The 25,505-nt window shown below is 40.9% G+C and overlaps 1 protein-coding gene across 1 annotated transcript in view; it reads right to left on the bottom strand.

The window, feature by feature from the left end:
* Positions 1-25,505, bottom strand: part of unc13a (unc-13 homolog A (C. elegans)) — a 57,993-nt gene that overhangs the window by 5,415 nt on the left and 27,073 nt on the right. Inside the window, exons 21-39 of the mRNA XM_051947035.1 lie at positions 23,825-23,988; positions 22,696-22,849; positions 22,487-22,555; positions 22,043-22,132; positions 21,587-21,721; positions 19,746-19,879; positions 18,284-18,369; positions 17,828-17,954; positions 17,640-17,736; positions 16,734-16,877; positions 16,522-16,599; positions 16,102-16,179; positions 15,903-15,991; positions 15,661-15,807; positions 14,158-14,281; positions 8,785-8,841; positions 8,553-8,633; positions 6,599-6,746; positions 4,360-4,416 (exon numbers count right to left, since the gene is read on the bottom strand). Of these exons, the coding sequence (XP_051802995.1) occupies positions 4,360-4,416; positions 6,599-6,746; positions 8,553-8,633; positions 8,785-8,841; positions 14,158-14,281; positions 15,661-15,807; positions 15,903-15,991; positions 16,102-16,179; positions 16,522-16,599; positions 16,734-16,877; positions 17,640-17,736; positions 17,828-17,954; positions 18,284-18,369; positions 19,746-19,879; positions 21,587-21,721; positions 22,043-22,132; positions 22,487-22,555; positions 22,696-22,849; positions 23,825-23,988 (2,059 nt within the window). The remainder of the gene's footprint in view (positions 1-4,359; positions 4,417-6,598; positions 6,747-8,552; positions 8,634-8,784; positions 8,842-14,157; positions 14,282-15,660; positions 15,808-15,902; positions 15,992-16,101; positions 16,180-16,521; positions 16,600-16,733; positions 16,878-17,639; positions 17,737-17,827; positions 17,955-18,283; positions 18,370-19,745; positions 19,880-21,586; positions 21,722-22,042; positions 22,133-22,486; positions 22,556-22,695; positions 22,850-23,824; positions 23,989-25,505) is intronic.

Raw genomic sequence — 25,505 nt, 5'->3', positions numbered from 1 at the left:
ACGGTAATTTGTGCCCACTCATAGACGCGTGGTGTCTGTTAGGATGCAGGGTGGTTAGTAGGAGGCACAGAAGAGAAGCTGCAGAAGGTCAACCGACAGTGTGGTTTTCCTCCCCGTTTGACATGGATCAGGTCAGGGCATGCTCAGATGGATCTAGACAAGGTGGACACACCCATTCCTTGGTAAAGACTTTTACCCAAGCATGGCATTTGGAAGGAAAGAGGAAGAAACACCATACGGAGAGAGAGAAGCAGCTCTCAGATCTGTCAGTGAAGGACGGCACAGCTGACGTCCCAAATAAAGCTGCACTGTGTGAGGAGTCACATGTTTAGTATATTTTAGGATAATTATATAGCTTTCAGCCAATACCGATTCTGATATCGGCCGATACCGATATATGTGGTACGCTTGTTTACACAGTCTGATGATGTCATTATTTGTGCGCCGGGAAATGCTGGCAAAATCCAGGCATCATTTTATTAGTTTTCATGATAGGCAAAAAAAATTATATTGACTGATGTTACAATTTCACACCAATGAAAACGGCTGATATTATCGGACATCCCTAATTTTAAGCAGTGTATTTATTGCTCTATGGTCATTCTCTGTTTCTGCAACTGACCAGGGACAACAGATGCTAACAAGCTGCAAGCTAACTGTGGTGCAATTTTATCTATGCGCTGTCAATGTAAAAAATAAATAAATAAATAAAGGAATTAACTATAAATTAAACCTGCACAAGCTTGGTTTGTGGCTCTATAGCTGCAGCACTGTTCCTGGAATAAAAGATCGTGGCCTGGTCATGGTGGCTCTTACTCTTTTGTCTGGGAGGGAATCGGTGGACAAACCTTTTCTTTGTGGTTTCGTGCCGCATGTGAACAAGTGGTTTTTATCCACATACAACTCCAAAAGGATACGGTGGCAGATGGACATTAATTTTCAATGTTTTAATTAGTGTCTTCACTCTGTCAACGATATCTTTGCGGCAGCGACCAGCAGCCTGCATGTGTGTGTGTGTTTTTAAACCAGCCGCCCACTAAACAAGGTGTCTGTGGGAGTTAGACGGCAGAGTGTTCCTGGCATGCAGCTCTCTGCAGCTCTCGAGGGAGCATTATGGGATTGTTGGTCTCGCTGCCAGCAGGACCAAAGACAGCAGCAGTCATCCATCTGGCCTCGTCTACTCAGTGGAGGACGTCCATAAAAAAAGATGAGAAAGAAACTTTGCTGGCTGGGAGGCAGGAACACGTTGCCAAGAAAACACGGCCTCTTCCCTCTTTAACAAACACAACAATCAGAGGTGCACGTTTTCCACCATATTGTAAATCTTCACTGGAATAGACTTTAAATCTCAGACTGTGATGGTGCCAAAGCGTCACCCGAGTTCAGTGCATGTTCACAAATGACTCTCAGTTATTTCAGTTACAAATATCGCAGCTTGTAGCCGGCAGCGTTCAAGAACGTCAGCCGGCACTGATCAAAGTCCTCTTTCAGCTGCAGTCAAGTTCATAAGAATAAATTCCACTGAGCTTCGTTCATTCTTCCTGCTCTAATCATCCACTCTAATAAGGTTGGAGAAACTATTCAGTGAAATCTGACTGACAGCGAGTTAATTTGCATTCTCGTTACAGTCAAGGACATCCAGCAGCTGGCAGGAAGGCTGCAGACACACTGCTTTGTACATGCATAAAAATGTAAATTTTGTAAGTCACCAATTCTCTAACTGTGAAAGGTAACCATTTCTAAACACGCTGCAAAAATTTACACACCAAAAAATTACTTAAAACTTTCTGTTTGTCTGGTCTGACTTCTTCTATTGCAAAATTTATAGTAGGAATTTCTTTTTATTTTCAAATGTGCGGGACTAAGCTTTTTTAGGCTTTACAAATAAAGATAAGGAATTAAATAAACTGTAATCAAATTGTTGCACTTATTTTTTTTCTGAGATCTAATTCCTGTAGTGTCAAAAACAACAAAAATACACCTCATAAGCTACCTGGGACAAGCAGGTATCAGTAGAAGGACTCAGTCTTCTTTCTTTACAATCTGTCTGTCATATGATGAAAGAAAGAGAAGTTCAGCTAAGCAACTAAAGACAGAGTTGAGTCTGAGGTTGTGTATCTTAATTTGGGAAACAAAAAGACATAAAATCAAGTATCTGAAATTGGAAAAACTTGTTCTTAGTTGCTAAAAAGAAATCCAAAATTAAGACTACTGTTTTGCCAATACTGGATTTTTGGGGCTGATGCTGATTTTTAGGGAGCAAAAAACTCTGACATCAACATCTTTGTATATGTATGTATAATGCTTGGTAGAGTTACTTTGAAAAGGTAAAAATGTTTCCTAATTATTTGCTAATCTATTTTAAAGCAATGCTATTCACAATTCAGTTCATAACATATTGTGAGCTTGATTCTGCATCACCATCTGCTCATCTGTGATATGCACTCTGCTGCATGTGCTGCAGACAGTGATGAGAGGCAAACTTTGTGAAAACACTGTTTCTGAATTATCCAAAGCATATTTTTCTGCATCATGTTCTGCAAAAAAGTTGGTAGAATGAAGCATATCAGCCAGCACACACACTGATAGTGATTTATCCATGATGTGCTGTATAGGCTGATCGATATGCACTATATTCAGACAGATGGCATTTGCAGTTAAGTATTTCAATGCAATCTCAGCGGTCGATTTAGACGGTCGCCGGGTCGCCATTTGCGACTAAAAACGTCGCAAATGGTGACCTGGCGACCATCGAAATCGAGCGCTCGATTGAGTTGAACCGCCTATCATGTTTTCTTCATGGAGGCAGCCACTTTGTATGATGTCATCAACCTCCCATGATGGTTACATGTCTCAATTAAGTTTTGGCTCTTCATAAATTAAAATTATTATTGTCTTTCTTTACATTTAAAGCAATTATTTCTATATTAATCCAACTATATGACACAAGCTGAACAGGATGTTCATTTGATTATGTATGAGCTTCTGTCATATATTTTCTTAACCATCACATGTAATATTGGTGCTTGAAATTTCCAAAATGACATTCCTTACAGCTGACTGCAATTTATTTAACACTGCTTTGGTAATAAACTATTCCCACTTTAAATATTCGTTAATTTATTGCTTATTTTCAGAATAAGACTAACTGCTATGCAGGTGAAGATTACAGAAAAAATAAAAAAATTGCCAAAGGCTAACAGATTCAGATAGCATTTTCTTTGCTTCCAAATTCCTGTCTTTGGCCTCTTTCCTTAGAAAAACAATGCAGCCTGGTGTGCAACTGATCTACTTCTGAGTTTCTCTTCCTGGAGTGTTAACACTTTCACTTTCAGCTGTCAATCTGTGTAATAATAATCATCAAGGCGTCGATATGACAGCAGCGACTGAATTAGCTGAATGCACAGCTGCAGCATCGCATCATGTGTGTGTGTGTGTGTGTGAATAAAACCGCATGTGAGGAAGAGTCAGATCTTTATATCTTAATCTAAAGCGACAGAAATCAGACCACCTGACCTGAGGGACTGTTTCCGATTGGCTCAATCTGTGGTGGGATGAGTCGAGCAGCCTTTCTCATCGCTGCTTTAGGGAGCTGTGTGGGTGTTTTTGTGTGCGCCCGCCTCCGCCTGTGTTTGATGATAGAGCAGGCAAGGACAGCGAACCCTCCCAGACAAACTGAGCCAGCAGCCATCATCATCTTCATATTAATCCTACTCCTCTTCATCAGCATTTCAAAAATATAGAAGAAAAAAAACCCAGCGAGAGCGGCAGCAATGTTGGAGGATTTCCTCACTGAAGACAGATAGTACTCAGAACTTCTGCGACCTTAAGGAGAGCCTCAGTCAGTCACATTGCTCAGCTCCGTCAGTCACTCGTCCACGTGAACACACACACAGTCACACCATCACACACACTCGGCCCTTTGGCTTCTCTCTATGACATCATGCTGCATCAGAATTCCTCCACACTTTAATGCATTTCTATTATTTTTCTCTGATGTCCGCACATCATGCTTCAGTGTCTGCTCATACATACCGTCCTGGGCGTATGTATTCAATGCAGCTCCGTACATACAGACATCAGTGTGTACATTTCATGCATGAATGCATAAAGTCAGTATGCTTATTGTTGTGCTGTATGTGTGTGCAAAAAAGGAAAAGAAAAAAAAAACGAGGTTCAATCTGTGCATTGCATTTGTCTGTTGGGATGAATTAGAGCAGGCAAGGAGGAGGGGTTGGTTTCAGGATGCATATGGGAGGTGGTGGTGGGAGGTGGTGGAGGGGAGTTTGGGCTTTGTCCTGGAGGCTTTCTGGTAATCCTGGATGTCTCAAGGCCCCTCCGAGCCTGAGTGTCACATACCCTTCTCTGGGTAAACATCCTCACTAGTGGTGAATCTCACCCCCTTCCCGCCGAACACTGGCCCACAGACGGGGCAGGAAGAGGGAGTAGACAGAGAGAGGAGAGACACGCAGAAATATGAGGTTTGCAGATGTTGAATTGAAGAATTACAGAGTAGAAAAACAACATGTATATGCATTTCTACTGAAGTCGGGGGCATTTCTGTTAAATTTGTTCCTTCTTTCAATTATTTATTGCACTAAAGTGAGTTAGAAATGTCACAGGAGCAAAAAACGCAAAGAAAATACTTGGATTCAGAGGATTAAAGTGACCGTTGAACTGGGCAAGAAGAGAGAGTGGACAGAAAAACGAGAGACATAGAAATATGAGGTTTGTATAGAGGTAGAATCTAAGAATTAGAGAGCAGAAAAGCAAAATGTATAAGCATTTCTACAGAATTTGGGTGCATTTCTACTAAATCTGCTCCTTCTTTCTCTAGAGATCTAGGACTTTTTGTTGCACTGACATGAGTTAAAATATGGAAGGAGCCTGACAACGTAGAGAAACTTCCCTGAGGTTTAAGGGGTGAAGTGACTACTGAACCTGGCAAGTGGAGGGTGTAGACAAAAAAAGTAGAAACGAGTAGAAGTATGAGGTTTGCAGAGGTTTAACTGAGGAACTTTTTCCTGAAGTTGGGAAGAAACTGGAGCATTTCCAGTGAATATGGTTCTTCTGTACATAGAGATGCAGGACTTCTAATGCAAAAACTGCAAAAAAAAAAAAAAACATTGGAAAAATTTGTAAATAATGTGAAAGGAGCAAAAAACACAAAGAAACGTGCTTGGGGTTTGGAGGGTGAAGTAATTGTTGAACTGGGCAAGACGAGACATGTAGAAATAGGAGGTTTGCAGAGGATGAATTTAAGAATTATGCAATCAAAAAACAACATGCATAAGCATTTTTTTTCCTGACATTGGGAAGAAACAGGCATTTCTACTGAATCTGCTCCTTCTTTCCAGAGAGGTGCAGAACTTAGTACTGTAAAAATTGCAAAAAGATATTCAAAAATGTCACAGGAGCAAAAAAAATGCAAAGAAACTGCTTGAAGTTTAGAGGGTGAAGTGACTGTTGAACTGGACAAGAAGAGGGTGTAGCCATAAAAAAGGAGAAAAAGAGTAGGGAAAAAAAACATGTATATGCATTTTTCTTGAAGTTGGGGGGAACTTAAGGCATTTCTACTGACTCCACTCCTTCAAAAAAAAAGCAGAGAACCTTGCTTGAGTTTCAGAGGGTGAAGGGACTGTTGAACTGGGCAAGAAGAGACAGAGGTTTGTAGAGGCTGAATTGAAGAATTACAAACTAGATAAACAACATATGGATGTATTTTTTCTGAAGTTGGGGGCATTTCTACTGAATTCCTTCCTTCTTTCCATAGAACTGAGAACTTTATATTGCACCGACGTGAGTTAAAAATGTGACGCTTCAGCGGGTGAAGTGACTGCTGAACTGGACAAGAAGAGACACGTAGAAATATGAGGTTTGCAGAGGATGAACTGAAGAATTACAGAGTAGAAAAACGACATGAATATGCATTTTCCGAGGAGTTGTGAGAAGCTATCAATTGAATCCGCTCCTCCTTTCATTTATTCTTTTGATCTCGCGACATGCACAGCTCACTGGGATCCAGCACTGCAAAACACACTTCGGTATGCAGCAAAAAAACCACACGGCATTCTGCCTAATTAAATTTTCAACGACCATCCACTCAAATGGCATTTCTACCGGCGGCGCTCGGGGACAGCATGTCAGCATCAGCTTCCGCAAAGATGACGGCTGTTCTGTAGCTATCTGACGGTGGGACGGAGGCTGAGCAAAGGAATCAAAGAACAGGGAGAAAAGAGGGGGTGGGCTTCGGTTTGTTTTTTTCATTGCAAATAGCTGTCAGATCATGTAAAGAATAGTCGCCGTGCTTCCGGAGGCTGGCTACCAGGAGACTCAGCGTTTCCGAGCACTGAGGGATAAATATTGTGCTGCCACAGTCTCCACTTTATGCTCTACAAAGCATGTGAGGTAGTTTCAGGATATGCGGCTTGGCATTTGGGAAACCCTATCGTCAATAGAGGTAGCAGGAGACACGGGGTCCTCGGAGAGCAGAGAAGCAGGAATCCATCGGAGAATTATGCAACAGGAAAATTAAGCCAACGAAGGGCCTGGAAAGTAAAGAGAATCCAAAAGCAGAGAGCAAAGAGCAGTAGGTTACCTTGTGCATTCTGTGACTGGACAAAGGTCTTAATGAGTTTGTCTGTAGCTTGTGTGTAGAGTGACAAGGCGTAGTGGAGAGACAGGAGGTCAGGACTCTTCTCCAGGAAAGTCTTCTTCAGGCCAACACCGCCAGCATGGAAATATTGCTAAAATACAGAAAAAAAAGGCAGACAGACAGAGCAGAAAATAGCTGTTTACCGACACTGCACTGCAGCAGACGTTCAAAGAAGGAAACCTGAGCAATGATTGAACATAGTGGAGCAATTATCTGACAGAGTGAACTGCTACTGTGATGTGTGGCGCTCCTGAGAATCCCTTTGTTCTGATGAGAGCAAAGGGAGTCAAACATTCACACACACTGAGCTGCAACACCGACTCATTTTGTCGATTCACTCATGAGTTTTTAATTATTTATCCAAGCTAACCAAACGTTTGATGGTTCTTGATTTAAGAATGTGAGTATTGGCTGCTTTTTCTTGTTTTGCATGACCGTAAATTGAATATTTTGGGGATCTGGACAGTAGGTCGGACATTTTATTGCATTGTTTAGCGCTCTAGGAAATTGGGATTTCCATATTTCACCATTTCCTGATGTTCCACAGACCAAATTGTTAATAATTAATAGAAAAAAATGATGAGCAAATTATTCAGGGAAAGTGCATATCTGTATTTTTCTGGATTGCAAATTGACTTTGACGCAAGTCATGACGGTTTGTCTCTCTGCTGTTTGAAATTTTGGATCCACTAATAACAACTCAGTAAACCCCCTGAAGAATCAATTAAATATGTATATAATTTCAGACATCTTAGGTCCCTGTAGAATTCTAAACACAGTGAATTATTTTGGTGCTTTCAAAGTTATTGTGCTATCTTGTAAAAGAGATATTTTATGATTGAAAAGTCAATTTTAATATGCCTTATTTCTCACTTTTTTAATCCAACTTAAAGATAAATTAAACTCTTATCTACAATTTTTAAGGTTTGTGGGTTTAAACTTTGGGTTTTATGACAGCTGACACAATTTTTCCACAGAGAAATAAAAATCTACAAAGGGAACAAGCTCTCAGTTTGGTGTATTGTTTCCAGATTTATTTGCATCTAACTTACACAAAAGTTAGATGCAAGTTTTGCAGCTAAAAGATCCCACAGAATGCTTTAGCTTTCCCTCTGAATGATCCCTTTTACATGGAAATATCACAGAATTCATAGCATATCCGTTGCCTTTAACTCTGTGTGTTTGGTGAGTTTGTCAAACAACAGTGGGGCTACAAAATTAATATTTTAGCAGTTCAGAGCAGCAGCCTGGAAATGGCTCTAAAGTGACTCCTTGTTAACATGTAGTCCTAATGGGCTGTGTTTCAACCGCTATCTCATGCTCCTTTCCGTTGTCTGACAACAGAAACAGAGAAATGTGTAAATGAGAACAGCATTACTGGGAATTCAGATGTGGCAAATTACAGTTTATGTGAGCACAGAGAGCGGGAGAAAAAAATCAACAGCTGAGTGCAGGCTGGACTGAAAACACAGTGACCCATGTAGTCCGTGTTTATTGGCTTAAAATTAAAGTTTCTACCATCTCTGATGTCTCTTTGCCCTACAGTTTCCACTGAGCTCTGACGTGTGCATACGATTGAAGCTGATGGTAATGTTAGCCACATCCGCTGCACAACATGCTAAGGATTCAGGATTTCCTGATGGATGTAATAAAACTGCCATCAAATTTAAAGTAATTTACTGTGTCTTCACTGAGACATTGGGAGTGCATAAAGACTCTTGGCAAGATGGCAACAGTGAATCTTAACAGCTTTGATTCAACAGCTCCAAGCTTAAAATAACTACAAAACACAACAGAAATGGATTTTCACTGCATGAGAACTTTAAAATGTTTTCCCCAGAGTATTTCCCATGCTCCTACACATAGATATATTGAAAGTACAACAGTGAATCTTTACCTTGATGGTGTCCAGAGCCAGCTCTATCACTGCACACTGCTTGGGCGTTAGTGCTTTGGCCTCCTCTCGAACCATATGCTCCTTTAAGACGACAGTGTAAGAAGCACAAAGAAGCAAAATGACCAATTTGTCCGTTTATTCGTTCTTCTTCATATTTTCTAAGCGATTAGAGCGTCGGTATAAAGCCCTGGTGTCAAGCCCAGAGCATCACTGTGTAGAAAACATATCGTACCTTCAGCTTGGACAGCTGTCCGAGCTCCTTGGCAGCGTTAAAGATGAGCTGAGTGCCCTGGAAGAGACAGAAAGAGAGGAGGAGAAACGAGAAAGGTAGACGAGCAGAGAGAGAGGAGAGTATTGTTATTATCACGACAAAACAGGGCAGCGGTACACGGCTTAGTGTCACACAGAGGACAGCGACATGTCTGACACACACACTCATAAACAGTCACTCTAAGCCGCTTTACAGATGTCAAGGTATTTTTCCTTTCAAGTGCCGTTATCACACTTATCTGTGTTTTATTCATTCCAAAACATTACACTCCGCCGCACAGATCCACACAAACACACAGTGAGACATCTCAGTACAAAGAAGAAGGGAAAGTGACTCAGCTCGTAGTGAGGGCAAGAAAGGAGACATGCACTCAGTAACACACATGCACACTCAGTAACACACACACACACACGTAGCATCTATACAGTTGCACTGTGATGTACGCAGGTTTTACTGGAAGTCCAGCCTAATGCAATACTCTGGTGATAGAATGTATCACTAAATGCTGCCGACAGCACCTTCACCTCTTATCTTTGGTTACAGCCTAAACATAAAATACGGTTTTACAATAAACTCTTGTGTAGCTTGTTTTCTTAGTCCTACAAACAACCCCAAAAAAACTGAACAACATATATGCTTCTTGGAGGAATATCATTATGAAAACCGTGTCCACTTCAGAAGCTGTGTGAATCTGTGTTGTTATTTCTGTTGTGAGAGCCTTTCTCCGTGGCCACACTGTGCTAAATTATTACAAAACAGGGCAGATAGACGCGCCTTTTTGCTGGAGAGGCTGCTGTGATCAGTCTAACAATCATTTCAATGCCAATTTTTTCTGCCCCTATAAATGCTAATCATCAGTGGCTTGTCTGAAGCTCTGTGATTTATCTGTAATGTTGATGGCAGTTGTACCACGCCCCATTTTTCCTCACTGTCGTGTGTCAGCAATGTAGCCAAACTACCATGCTACAAAAGAGCGCGTTTATGAAATCGGACTCGAATTAACCCTCTGAACCCCAAAAAGGCACGCGTCACCAAAATTATACCATTTATCAGAGTCAGAAATGGTGAAAACAGAAAGAACTGTCCAATTTTCAGCTTTTAGTCCTTGAACTATTCATCGGTGACGCATTGTTCTGATGGAAGAATGTGAAATTTCATCACAATCACGTTTTTCCACATCTCCAAAAAAAAAATAAAAATCTATCAAAAACTAAAAATTCTGCACTCCTTGGCGTAACGGAGAAGCCATTAGTGACTGAGCTGCGACCAACAGTCGTGTAACAAAAATTCTGGGATTTTTAGGATGAACTGCAGGCTACACAAAGAGTAGAGTGTGAATCAGTGCAAAAACAATTTAAAAATGTAAATTATAAGATACAAAGTTGGTAGAGTGACCATATTTTCTAGTACTGGTAACACCTGTGGTTAGAATTTTGATTTCATTTCAAAAATTAACAATCAAACAAATTTTTCTTATAAATATATATATATTTTTTGGATGATTTCTAGCATTAGATTTTTGATATACTGTACAAAAAATACTTTGGACTTCTCACTGCTTCTAACCACGGCTGTGCTGTTTCCATAGAAATGTGGGAATTTATATTGCACTGCAAAATTAGCTTACAGTGAATAACAATATGAGAGGAGCAATGAAATGCTTGGGGTTCAGAGGTTAAAGTGACCATTACTTGTGGTCTCAGATGTCTGCATGTACATCAGTGTATAGCATGTGGTGAGGCTGGCAGTGCAGCATCTGATAGAGGTATTTTCACAGCAAATACACAGAACTACATAGAATTATAGTGTAAACACAAAAGTGAAAAATCAGTATTTCCACTGCTTTGTTTGACTGGGGAGCTGAGGGAGAGAGACATAGACACGCAGAGAGGACATAGAGGAGAGAGACGAGACACATTGATCTGAAGGGGTTTAGTCCTTACATCACTGTGAGAAGCACTCTTCAGCCTCCCCTGGAAAGAGAGCATGTGGTTAATACTTCGAGCAGTGGCCAGTCCCTGCTGTCTGACTTCACTCTCACTGGCTAGACGAGAGTGTGCAATCAAAAGTGCATCTGTCGCTTTGCAAAAAGCAGACAAAATTTGACGACATTGTCAGAGATGCCACCTATTGTCAGTTAGTTGTTTTGCTTTCCAGAGCAATAGGAGATTTTGTGGCTTGTTTAAGACACAGAAAAATGTCTAACAAGTTGCTGCTTGCCAAAGAATAATAGTAAACATTAGCAAATGATGCACAGAAATACGCCTTGCCTTTACTCTGATGCATTCAAATCCATTCTGATGATAATTACTGAGACTTTTTATAGCAGACTACATCAATGGAACCACACTACGTGGTTTGAAATTGGGGCTTGGCCACTTGAAATGCATTGACAATCTATTTAAAGCGAAAGCAGTGACAAGAGGCAGTATTGAAAAAACAGTAAAAAGCTGAATGCAACTTATCATACAATCTTTCCTATTAATAAAATAAAATACAACCCACAATTAAAGAGCAGCTAAAGTACACTTTATACGATTTAAGTACAACTGTCTTTCTTTCTATGAGGTAGAAAAGGGAACTTGATATCACACTCAGGTCTGTCCATCAAACATGAAGCCTAAGAAAGGACACCATTTGATTAATTTTGCATACAGAGTAAAGCTACTCTTTGGATGTGATTGGATGAATACTTCTGGAAGTGGAGCTATGTATTTGCCAATCAAATACATGGGAATGCACATTTTTGCAACATTTTGATTAACGTTTGTTAAATCACAAACCCTGGCAGACCGAATTTGGGCCTTTTTCTGATAACAAATACCATTAAAACACATGAACAGGGTAAGAATAAAGATATTATTTTCACCAGAGACCAAGCATAATGACTAGGTTCCATAGGTGTTGGTGGACAGATATTTTTAAAACTCTGGAGTGAGCCAGGCTAGCTGTGATTCCCTGTTACCAGTCTTTCTGCCAAATTATAGCTTGAGCTCCATATTTAGCCGACAGACGTGAGAGCTTCTAAGGTAATTCGCTGCAAATAAACATTGTATTTCTTAAATGTTTAGCCATTCCTTTCAAGAGGGAACTCTGAAAAATGCATTATTCAACACATTAAAGCTCGATGTGATGACTTCTCTCCAAAGTGCCACTAAGTAATCATTTTGTCCTTTTTTTAAAAAAAATGATTTTTGACAATAAATCAACATCACAGATCGCATTGCTGGAAAAACATGCATCAATCTTGTTCATTAGAAACAAAAAATGCATCATTTCATATGCAGCACTGCACTTTTTTCTGCTAGTGCACTATCAAGTAGATCAGAGAAAATATTCTCAAGTGTCTTTAAAGTGTGACATTATGAACATTTGTACGTCAAGAAGGCATCCCATAGAGCTGTAAGACATCATTAGCATTTTCACACAGCACACTGACTGCACTTTGTTAACCAACATCAACCAAAACCAATAACCGCTCTTAGGAATCATCATTACAATCATCAGAGTAACAACAGGACATGAAACCAAACCAGGACCGACCAACAGGACAGGTCTGCAGAGACATACAGTGCAGTACAGTGTTGTACAGTTTACTGAGAGGAGACTGCAGTGTTGAAATAGATCAGATGCAAGCAACAAACCCACAGTAGGGGGTGGGAGGGCAGGACACAGTTCAAACAGGTAAGGAAAGGTGGGAGAGGTGGGGGACAGTGGGGGAGAGGATCAGAAAAAGGGAGAGGCTGGACACCAGATACCAAGCCACCGAGAGATCAGAGTCACCCCACCAGAGTCCCAGTATAAGGACACAATGCATGAAGAAGAAACAAGGCAACACCAGGTGCAAAAAGAGGAATACCACTTCCTGGTTGAGGAGAGTGTTCAGGAAGAAGAAGACAGCAGAATAAAAGAGGGAACGGGGAGGGCACTGATTGGTGAAGATTGCTGAGGGGAAGAGGTGGAACCTATCAGAACGAGTCAGGAATGCACCATGCTTCTGTCTTCTCAAACAGAGAGACAGAGTTGGAGAAGAGATGAGGAGAAAGTAGAGGAGAGGATGGGACAGATCGGAGACGGTGAGATGCTGGGGAAAGAAAACAGGGGAAGATCGCAGCCACATATAGCAGAGAGTCGACCACCGTGGACTGACAGACAGACAGACACGCAGGAGTGCTGTACTTACAATCATCTGTGGAGGGAGAGCGGTGGGAGCAGGATGTAATAGTAATCACAACAACAACAACCAGAGAGAAGGGTCAGTCAAGCTGCAAAGAGCCCCACATCAATCAAAAATACGAGTTCGGGCCGCAGGGCTGGAGGGACCAATTGACACCTGTCTAAATCCTGGAGTGGCTACAGGTTGAAAACTGAGCAGCTGCCATAACTAAGTTTCTTTACTGCACCAAATCTCTTGCTAATATAGCAAATTAGCTTTAAATAGCAACTTTAAATTAAGAATTTGTCACTCAAAACTTCTTTAATTTCTTTGTTCCCCTTGAGATAAACTAAACTGGCTCCTTAAAATGAACCAGCAGCTGTAAAAACACGAGATTATTATCAGTGATATGAGGCTCTTTAGTCATTAACCAAACATACATAAGAACACATATATCCAAAACAAAAAAACCCAAACAAACAAGAACCAAAAAAACAAGAGGCTGCTTTCCAAAATGTATGATTCTTTTTGGAAGTAGGCCAGATCCTTTGGGCAAAAAAAAAGTTTCTGCCACTGAGTTACTCACAAATCAGAAATCTCCAAATAATTGCTGGCTGACATACTGGAGAGCAGCCATGAGCTGGTGTTAGAATGATATGGTGCAATCCTTTATTCTTTTTTTTCTGATTTTTAAAAGGGTTTTCATCTTGATTGCTTGGAAGAATGAAGGCACTGGGGGGCAATGTTGAACATAGTGTGTGTAGGGGCTGAGAGGAGGATATAGATGTGATGCAAAAGCAGTTTGATCTTTTGTTTATACGAGGGCCATCTTGAATCTGAACACACACGAAATGTCTGCCTTTGTATTCCCTTTCCTCATTCTCCACCTCCTTCTCCATTTTCTTTTGATGCCGCCTTGGCAGTTGGAGGAGTGTGTAAAAAACGCAAGTGTGCATGTGTGGATTATGTGTATTAGGTGCTTTGTAAATCATTCTTTCTGCTTATCGCTGCCGATGCCATTAGAAAACATGAAAAATTCATCTCTCTTTGTCGGAACATTTACTCTAAGCTTGTGTTTCTATGTGTCTCCGTGTGCATATTTATCCTCTAATACAATCTATATGACTTGCCGTTTATTCTGTGTGCAATTGTGTATTGATTCCTCTGCATGCTCTCACCGTTTGATCTGTGAGCGGCGGCAGAACAATGGTCTTCTCCATGGTGTTCATCACCAGCTTCCACAGCTCCTTCAACACTCGCTTCAGCACCGTCTTCTCACAGATCTTAGCAAACAAAGTCAGGCTGGCGAGAGAGAGAGAGAGAGACACACACAAGAAAGAAATCAGAGATGAATATTACGCAGTAGGGGAGGCAGGCATCGTAAAAAGAAGATAGAAAGGAGCGGTGGCTGTGAGGAATCCTCTCATTATCAAAAGAAGACTTTTCAGAAAAGCAAAAAGGGTCAGATTTTAGGAGATGTCAGTACTTCTACACTCATAAAGAGTCAGAGAAACCCATGAATGCCTTTGAAACCCTTCCTTTGTCTCTAAAAGAAGTCTGAATGAGGTGTAATAATTCTCACACATTCTTCAAGTATAAATTTCCTGCAGTGAAAGTTGCCACATGTGGTTTACTGGTGTAATTGCTCCTCAGCTCTAGTGAGAAGATTTAGTGCAGTACTTTTATACTTATTATTGACAGCAATTTCACCACAACAGTACGTAAATCCTTAGTGATAACGCATTGTGCAGCTAATGTGGCTAATGGTACCAATAGCTTTAAGTCTATGCCCACAGGTTGGAGCTCTGGTGAAGCTGCAAAGCTAAGGAACATTCAGAGATGGTGGAAACTTTAAGGCTGATTCGAAACCAATAAACAAGAACACTTGGGGTTAATGTGTTTATTGGAGCTCTGGTGAAGCTGCAAAGCTAAGGAACATTCAGAGATGGTGGAAACTGTAAGGCTGATTCGAAACCAATAAACAAGAACACTTGGGGTTAATGTGTTTTCATCTTGCCATATGTGTCTCAGTTCAACATAAGCTCATCGGTATGCTTCTCTCCTGCTCTCTGTGCTCACAGGGACTGCATTTTAATAGCACAAATTACCAATAAAACTGTTCTCATTTCCAGGGTTTAGACAACAATAGACAAGCTAAACGTCTGTGCTGTAAATTCAGTGATATTTCCATGTAACATGATCTCTCTAAGAGAAAGAAGCGAAAATCCTGGTGTCACACATCTGTATTTGGTGCTACTATCAACTGTTCTGCACTGTCAATACTAGAATCAGAAAGAGTCTTCTTCCTAAAAGTGGCATGGAATGCAGCAACTCAACTGCATTTTAAGCTACAGACACCGAAACAGCCCGTTTAGAACAGGATTAAAACCACGAGTTATACAGTCACGATGAAATGAGCCATGATTGCAGTATTCTGAGAAATTAGAACAAGTGAAAGACATATTCTGGAAACATGAGACTTCCATTATTTAGCTGAAAAGGGATACAGTATAGACACATATTCCCTAAACTATGCTAACTCAACCTTTCAGCATATCCATAAGACTAAAACAAGCCTTCAACAACTTTGTCTAGCATTAGGTAAAAAGGTTACATAACAATTATGCATTGAAAACTGAGCAGTCCTTGATTGCAATCAGTTAATTGATAGATTGTCTCACTTGCTGTCCAGAAACTCCATGATTGGCTGCAGGACATTGTCAGCATCCTGGGCTACACTGCTGGCATTTCCCACATTTGAGGTTCCCTTCACCTGAGCCAAGATGTCTCCCATCTGCTTCACATTCTCCTCAATATGAGGCTGGAAACTATAGAGGAAAAGATTATTTTAGTGAAGTACGTGCTGCAGAGATGTAGCTTGCACTTTATACTTGTATAGAACTGTGCGTGAGCGTGTCTCTACCTGACAGCAAAGACCCTGCTGAGATCATCCATGACATTGTTGAGCTTAACCTGCAGGTCTTTCAGGATATCACTCGCCTCCACACACAGCTGAAGTACAAACAAGAAAACAAAGCTTGGTCGAGGTGACCTGGCAGGAAAGGTTATGCAGCCATGAAAACAAAAACTTATATAAAGATATCTGGAGCTGAGTCACTCACGTCTTTTCCACCCATAGCTTCAAACATCTTCTCCAACTGAACCCTCAGCTGCTGGATGTTGTTGATCAGGATGCAGGGCTGGAAAAAGATGGCACATGTACATCTGAAATAGTCACGAAAACATTTTGAAACCTGAGATACAACTAATATAATAATAATATAACAATAATATAACAATAGATGTGATATTTTGCCATTGACTGAGTCCAGTTGGCTCTACACAAGCTAAGCTAAGCTAAGTCAAACTTTATTGATCCCTCAACAGGGAAATTTACATGTTACAGCAGCTACATAGGTAAAGATGAGGCTTGGAAGAAGTAACACAAAAAATACAAAAATTACAAAAACTATAATAAGGCTAAAACTAAAGGTAAGGATACAATAAATGTCTCAATATAGGTCATGTCTTTGGCCACTAACCACTTTCTCCATGGTGACATAGTTTGCAAACAGCTTGGAGATGATGTCAGCATATGACAGAAGTACGTTGCTGATGGTCTGCAGAGGAAAACAAAAAAGATCAATCATCAGGAAATAGTTGCAGTTAAATTACAGAATTTTAAAAATTAAGGGCAGTAAAGTATGCAATTTAAGATCTTTTTGGTGTTTTTATTGTTAAAAAGTACACTCACCTTGGCAAATCGCTTCATGTAGTGTCCGACAATCTGCGGATCCGGACACTCTAACTTCCTGATGATCTCGAAGCTCTGGTTGAGCTGGGAGAAGACGTCCACCACCGAACAGGAGAACAGAGCGTGTTCTGAAGTGACTTGGAACTGCAGGGGTGGAAAAGATGCACGGGAAGATTAAAAACTGAGGTGGGAAAAATGACAGGATAAAAAGTATGAAAAGGGGAAACTTTAAGAGCAATTCTAGGGAGCAGGTGAGGAGCTGGGATTGAAAGGAGGCTAGGAAGATGTGACCCCTGCACAGATAGGACCATGTAGGCGGATTATTAGATGCTATATTAAACTGGAGCTTTGATATGTTTCAGGACATGTCTGGAGTTTCAGACCTCCCACAGAAAAGCTGCTGTACAGACAGTTAGACAGCCATCCAGTGACAGGTGGGAGCTCCTGTCTGTCTCCTTGTAATTGGCTGTTGGTTAGCGTCTGGTTCCTAATTGGCTAGAGGTGAGTGTGTAGGTGCTACTCCAGAGATTCTGGGTAATGAGGTGAGGACAGCTTTCCTGCAGTCAAAACTGTAGAAGGCCATTAATTCACAATGTCCTGCTGTAACAGAGTTATCTCCCTCCCTAAGCTCGTGCACATCTCAGACACTCCTTTAAAAAAAAAAAAAACTTCCAAAGAATCCCTGTCTGCACCGCTGTGTCCGTGCTTCTATTTTTGCCTTTGAAGATCGCAGGGGGGGGGCAGAGAGGGGGAGGGAGAGAGGATGAAAACTTTTGGATGATAACTTTTTGTGTGACAGAAGAAGCACAAAGGATGGATTACAGTAATTCTGCCTGAACAACAACAGCGACTCAGCATTTCCAGAGGACTGAAGGGGAGATAAGGAGGAGAGCTGGAAACTTTTACCCCATCTTTTTTGTCTCTCTCCAAAGCGCCGTGCAGAAAGTCACGAGACACTTCCTCGTTTTCGTCCAGCCACTGGATGACAAATGGCTCGAACCACCTATGGAGAGCAACGTTTGTAAAATGGGTGATTTTCTGCATGTTTTGTTTTTTTCTTTGTGTGTTTCTGTGTAAAACAGGGCGATACTCACGCAGGATATTCAGGCACTCTGCTCTTGAAGAAAGGCAGGTCTTTGCAGTACTCGTTGTACAGCCACTTGACCTTAAAGTGCAGGTTCATGTAATCTGCACTCTTGCACAGGCGATTTTTTTCATGTTCTGTAGACAAGATCAAAATTAATCCATGTTAAGTTTCCTTCTCTGTTTGCAAAAATCCCCCCCCCCCAAAAAAAAAACAACCAGCATATTCTGCTACCTACAGTGGGTAAGGTCAGTAAGCATTTCAGCTCCTCCAAGTTAAACTAAAAAACTGGAAATCGTAGACATTCAATTCAACCCTCTGAATACAAACTAAGTTTATTGTCTTCTGTCTCTTTGGTCATTAGTGCTTAAACCATAAAACCGCTGTTAGCAGCTGTCTAAAAGGTTCTTCAGTGACTGTGACAAGTTTTGTCAGCTCAGAAGATTCATGACCGATTTGTACTCACCCTCCATTGCGTACATCATATCCTGAGCGAATAGGTTCCACATCACTTCAGCGCTGATTTTACCCACGTTGAGCTCCTGGGGAAACCTTGATGGAGAGAAAGAACTTATATGAAACTGAGGCAAGCAGAAGAAAGCTTCAGAGTGCAGTTTTAGGAGATAATAAGAGAAATGCAGGAAAATTGAATCGCTCCTCTTTAATGATTTAAATTTAGATGATTCAAGGATGAAACACGTTTATCATATTGACAGGATGGGAACAACAATCATCGGATTCCACCACATGAGACCTGTCCAGTAATGTGAAAAACCTTCAGCGCTTTAGTTCTTTTAAATCAACAGAGTTAGAACAACAAGAACAGGTAGAATATGGTGCAGTTTTATTTTAGGTGCAGGTCAAAAGAAAGAGAAAGCAGCTCATTACACTCTGCCACAATGTTGAATGCATTGCTAGAGCTAGATCACAAATTTGGCCTCCTAAAATTAGATGAACATGATCGACTGGAATATTGACATTTAAATTATGCTCTGCTTGAAGAAAAGTTCTCTTATATGAATGGAATCCCTAGCCTAGCTGCGCTAGACAACCCATGGCAACGAATTTAATTCTCTGCCAGGGTGGGTCTAGTTACCCTCCATAAGGCTCGAGGTTGGATGCTCCTACAATCACCATGAAGTGTAGAGTCAGAAGGCGGGCGTAACTAAGTGACGACAGAGGCGCGACGATTCTGACAGAAACAACCGGTGCACAATAAACAGTTGTCTTTCGACTCAGCTTTGGCCACAGTCCTTAAAGATTTGAAGCTAAAATTCAACTTGAAAGATAAACAAAGGACGGCACTGAAGTGTTTAATTGAGAAGAAAGACGTATTTGGACTTATGCCGACAGGATATGGCAAATCCTTAATATACCAGTTGGGTCCACTGGTTGGGAAGCTAATGGGACTTAGCCACACTCCGTCGGTGCTCTAGGAACTACGTCAGCCTATTCGTTGCGCTGATTGGTTGTATACCTACCCAATTGCTGCAGAGTGATTTGAAAGACTACCTTTTAGCCCGCCTCCCTCCCTGTCGAGCGGTCCTAGACCCTTGTTCCTTCAGAACATGAGTCTAGCGCGGCTAGGCTATGGAATCCCTTCAATTCGGCCAAATCTGACAACAGAACGCCTTAATTCATTCTTTTCCAACTAATTGTTGGATTCACAGCTGTCTGAGTGAACTGCAGCCACCTGGCTAGCATTTAATTTAGCCTGCATGCGATGCATTGGGGGAACATTGGTAAATAGTAACGTCATAAAATAGCAGATGTTCAGCAAGTGAGGAGTTCAACCGGACCAGTTTATAGGACTGATATCAGAACAATAGTGATGACACAATGAATATATCTTCAGATTAAAACATTAGTAGCACCAGTGTTTCCAATGAAAAAAATAATTTGGAGCCCCAGAAAATATAGAAACATACTGGTTTAGGCAGGGAGTGTAGGAGTTCTTGTCCTCCTCAATGATGGAGACGATAAGCGTGATGAGTTTGGACCAGAAGTCCAGGTTCTTGATGCTGGGTCCCTGCTCCTCTGGTGGCACAGCACCCTGCTTGGCCTGGAAAAGAAACAATAAATGTTGATACTGACTTTTTCGAGAAAGTTTTATCTGCTGGTTACTTTATTTGTAAGGTTTGCTGAGAAGATCAGAAGTTTTGGCAACATCTGTCAGAATGTAACATTCAATGATTACTAAGTCACTAAGTTTTTAAAGCTAAACTATGTCAAACTCCATTCATACTCTGGATGAGATAACCAAAGAGCCAGCCCTGAATACTGTGTGACCATTTCCTAATCTTAGTGTGAGTTTTACTAAGAGTATTTTTTTAATTGTCTGAAACATTTGAGAACAGTTTTGGAGGGAAATCTTGCTGTTAATCCAACAACTCATGCATATTCAATGTTTGCCGCTCAAACAGCTTTAAACAGACTCCGGATGTCAACTGTCTGGTCGACTTCTTTGAAATAGATGAGGATGTGCTGGAAGAAAAAAAATGAAGCTGGGCACCGCAGGGGTTCAAGAGAGAAGAATGATCTTGCAGAGATTTCAACAAAATATAGCAACGTCCCTCAGGATGAAATGTTTTATTCAAAGGGAAAAAAATGCGTGTTTGAAATTCACGGGGGAGCCTGAATGGGGTTGCCGCTTTAATGAGGGCTCAGAGCAAGTTCTAGAAATCCTTGTTGAAATCCGGTACAGGGGTGATGGATGGAAGATCCTCTCAAGAGTGAGAGGATGACGGAGATTCACCACAACCAGACACACGGATGCACAGATTATAATGCATCTTACACAGGAAATGAGGGCAAACCAGTAATCAAGCAAAAGATGCTGCACTAATAACAAGGACAGATCCTTTTTGTAAGAGGAATATTTTTAGCCAAGCAATCTGATTAGTCAAGGACCCTTTTCTTTGCAATGATAAGTTGTGAGGAAAACTGCCAGCCAAGTTCTCAATGATTACCGAGTCAATTCTTTTGCAAACTTTAGGGTTAGACTTTGATTTATTCTGCTTTAGTGAGACTGAGCCAGACTGAAGATAAAGACAAAGAAAACTTCATCAATCATTGGACATTTAGAGCGAAAGTTTCAGAATCAATGCTGTCGCCACTAAACCAAAAATACTGAGAAGTAATGTGGATTATAGGGGAACCACGGGCAACCATAAACTGAGAAAGACATTGACTAAAATCCAGGATGAGTGACCACAACAGACAGTTTCTGACAACAGACAAACGTAGGAACCCAGCAAACACAGATTCTGTCAGTAATGCCAAAAACAACAACGATATTAAAACAGCAAAGGCAAAGGTGCACACCTTGCTACGTCGCTGCATTTACTATATAATATACAACAACCACAGTTCCTGACACGCTTTCAGTAGAAAGAAACTTTAAAATGCTCTTGGGAGAAAACAAATATAGCACAGAAGCAGCAAAAATGGTCACAGACCGAGGAGAAAGCAGCAGAACAAGATAAGGAACATTTAATTTATCAATATAATACAGATACCGATAATCTGATAAATGGAACAGGCCGATAAACATTCTATCTCTACTATATAGTAATATGTTCAGTACATTTTCATTTTTATTTACCTTCTACAATAGTAGCACTACAAACTTTGCATGACCGGCTTTAGTACTTTTAGTTCTGCCTCTGCTTAATTATAGTTATGCCCAGAAACCAAACCCAAATTTGACATTTTTGACAAAGAGAAATTCAATCACACCCACATTCAGTCCATCACTGCTGCTTCTTACCGGGTCTGTCTGGTATTCGCGGCTGTAGAGCTCGTGACAGTTATTGAAGATGTACTCGTAGGTGGAGTTGAGACAGGCTTTGACACAATCCTTCACGACCTGACTGGCTCTGGGTGGCGACTGGAGCTCTTGGACCTGAGCACAAAAACAAAGAGGCAGTGTAACTAGACAAGTGACTGGCTCATTAATTTACCAAATTACTGCCCTTCAGAACGGCCTTCACGGTGATCTTGGTGACAAAGACGAAGGAGGAATAATTCCCTGAAAAGAAAAGGTTTGCATTTTGAAATTCAGGTTTTAAGTCTGTTTTTAACATTCTCTGAGGAAACTATTGCGGTTGAAGTTTGATGCAACCTGTATGCGGAACATAGTGAGAAAAGTGTCAATTTAATGGGTTGGTGGAGTTCATGATTCATCCAAAAGACTGACAGATGCTGAAAGAAGAAGGAACTGTACCTTCATTCTGAAAAAGGTGATACTGGTGAGCAGGTCCACCGTGGACTTGAGGTCCTGCAGCCTCTCAGGACTGCTGGCTGGGAAATTATTCTGCGGTCAGACAGAAAAAAGAACAAATACAGTGAGTCACAACACTTGAACTCACATCTGTCCTTGTCCAGTGTGTTTTTTTTTTGTGCGTCCGCGGGCAAGATCCAGCATGGTCACACAATTTTCACTGCCAGAAATACCAAGTCTTGCTGTGTGGGTGTGCAGTGTTTCCTGAATGTGTCTGTGCATGTTTCAGAGGAGCTGTCAGTCTGATTAACACATCCACCTCCTTTGTTTTACTGTTTCTCACAGAGAGAGACGTATAAGTAGGAAGAGAGAATCATCACTTATAATGCAGAAGATATTGCAGGAGATATTATGAGCATAAGCAGTGAGATGAAGAGAGAATCTTACTCGGTACATGGAGAGGTCGATCCTCAGGGAGTTATGCAGCTGATCTAGAAGCTTCACAAATCGCTCTTTCTGCGGATATTACAGCATATATGATGGTGTTAAATATATAGCAGACACACTCCAGTTTTTCAGCACCAAAACATAGAAAACACTTTTGTGAAATCTGTCGAATTTATTGACTCTGCTTTATGTTTCTGTGGTCGACTGACCCCAAAGTTAGAAGCAGCGAAGCGGTCCGAGGCAGAGACGTTGTTGGTTGCCTGGGTGGTGTGTGCATAGTAGGCATTGATGTTAGCCAGCAGGGTGCTCATCACCGCAGGAACTCCTGGGCACATGTACTTCGATGACAAGCAGGCAAAGTGGCTGCAAATGAGGGACGGACATGTGAGCAAATACTGGATATGAAGAAGTTAGACTGCCTAATGCATGAAAACGACCAACAGTGCACCTAAGCACATCAGTGGGCTGAACTTCAAGGCTAGATTAATGGGTTAGCAAGTTTTCAGTGTCATGAAGGTGGATCTCTTTAAACTTAGATAGATCACCATGGTAGCTTATGCTGTGGAGCTAATCTGGTGTCTCCCTTTAACCAAATCATTTCCTGATCATGTTTATGAGTGACACAGATTCTCAGCTGAGGGTATATGTTACATCTGCAAACCTGTTGCCTTGTATGTTATTAAAACCACTGAATGAAGTCGTGCAGTTGCAGTATCACACACTGCATTCAAAATGGGAACCCAATATGTATTCAGTTGATGAAGCAGACATTGCATAAATATGGTTTTATGTTTGGTCCTGGTGTGCTGTCAAGCTCGTTTTCACTGCTGGCACTGTAACTGACACAACACAGACCAGAAAACTAGATAGTGTGTTGGTATATATCACAGGGAATATTCAATCAGTAACATTAATTTTACTTTGGAAAAAAAAGCAGCTGCAATGATCTGCAAAATAATATATTAATGCACAATTTTTAGACCAGCATTACTGTCTTGCATCATTTGCAGTAGCAGAACTTTTTACAGTCATAAATGTTTATATTCCTTGTAGGTCGACATTAAAGCACCCTGTTAACTAAAGTAGGTGGGACACCATCGTTTTATTTTGTGCAGAAAAAGTCACATGATGCATTAAAGCCACCCCTTTATGTGAATGTGCAGAAAGGTAGAGTTAACACAAAAAGCTGATAGATCCTGTTGCACACTTTATCTCTGACTTGGGGTTCACTTTGTGTTGAGCTGACTTGGATGAAGAAAGCCTGACTATGCTAAACTTGTTTCATAGTACAGTCCTAAGGTGGAAAATCTGGGATCAGGGTTTCAGATAGGAACATACGTCATGGCCTGGTAGATGGACTCCACTCCGTAACGCATCGCAAACTCGTCCACAATCTCCTGGGGGGTCTCCTCAAAGTAGACCTTCCACGCATCATCCCCTTTGGCATCAGGGATCTTCACCACACCGTTGTTCTGGATATCTGTCACGTAATGGAAGAGGTTCTACAGGAAAAAGGAAACGCATGCAAGTGAAGCAGAAGACCACAAATACAGGATAAAAGCCAAGAAAGTCAAATGATTACTCAGCTGTGAGAACAGTTTGAATGCATTTAATTGTACAACCCTCTCAAGCTGTTGTGTCTGCCGGCTGTGCTGCATAAAGAGCCATAAAACTACACTACGAGGACAACACAAGGTGCAGTCTCGTCCATAAAGCATTACACCACTGTAAAACACCCTGAGTGCATTTATGGGCACTTATAGGCTGCAATAACAGAAGTCATTTATCAGATAAGGTTCAGCTAATATGGTCTGTTGAGTAATGGGCCGAGTAATGACTCCATACAAAGTTGTGATCGGTCCAGAATCAATCAGCAGAGTTGCAGAAATGTGTCTGATATCTTTGCTACTGGAAGTGGCCTTTATGTACAGCAAAGCAAACGTCATGGGGTATTAACTTAGGTTTAACTTGGACTGGATCGATTATGGAAGTAAACATCAGTCAAGTAAACTAACCAGTTTAGCATGGCTCATTAGAGCAGCTTAGCACAGAGATGCACACATAAATAGAGGGAGTGAAGTACTATGGAAGAGCTATAAACCTTAAGTAAAAGCATTAGTTATCAATCAGCAACAAAGATGCATAATTTGCCATTGTAGCCATTGCAGTGTGCAGAGTAGCTGTCCACATTCACAACAGACCATACAGGCTTGAGCTGCCTGTTGTTGTGCATCTCGTTGTGCTTATTTCTGTGCATATTGTCGTGCAGACAGACAACAAGGAGACGGATGAACACTGAGTGCAGTCTGGGCTTTCTAAGTGGGTCTTGAAGTTAAAGCACTATGCTATGAATATTTTAATGTTGACATGCTTTTAAGCAACTACTAAACAACGTAAATGGTTTTGGGCCACTTTTATGGCAAGAAAACAATACATTATTACACATTTAACCCTCTGAACTCAAAAACCCACAGGCAGGATTAAAATGCATGCTTTGTTTAACAAATCTTCATCACCATTTTTCAGGGCCAGAAAGTATATTGCTTAAGAGAATCACTGAACATTCAACTTGGAAAACAAACCTAGCCTTAAAATTGTGATATTTTGTCAGCATCATTTTAATCTACAGTTGGATTTCAAAACAATCCAAAAATGAAACCATCTGTTCTAACCAGACTCAGTGCTCTTTGCTGCAACTGTGAAGCCACATTTAACTCCTTGATCCCCAAAACCAGATCTGAAAGGAATGCTATGCGTAGAAATTCAATAAAACACACCATTTATCAAAGTCGGAAACAGAAATATCATTGGATTTCCATCTTTTTAACAATTCTTGAACTACTTCTTTGAAAAAAAAAACGTCTGAACTAAGTACAGTCTGTAAAAATCAAACAAAATTCTGCGCTTTGTGCTGCAACAGTGAAGCAATAATGACTGAGCTATCAGCAACAGACATAATAATAAAATTCTGGCTGAACTGGACTGAAGTGCAGGCTGTGTTTACACAGAGCAGAGAGGT

The sequence above is a fragment of the Acanthochromis polyacanthus genome, chromosome 4 (assembly GCF_021347895.1).
Source record: "Acanthochromis polyacanthus isolate Apoly-LR-REF ecotype Palm Island chromosome 4, KAUST_Apoly_ChrSc, whole genome shotgun sequence".
In the NCBI taxonomy this organism is placed as follows: domain Eukaryota; kingdom Metazoa; phylum Chordata; class Actinopteri; family Pomacentridae; genus Acanthochromis; species Acanthochromis polyacanthus.
This window is presented reverse-complemented; position numbering and strand designations above follow the sequence as displayed.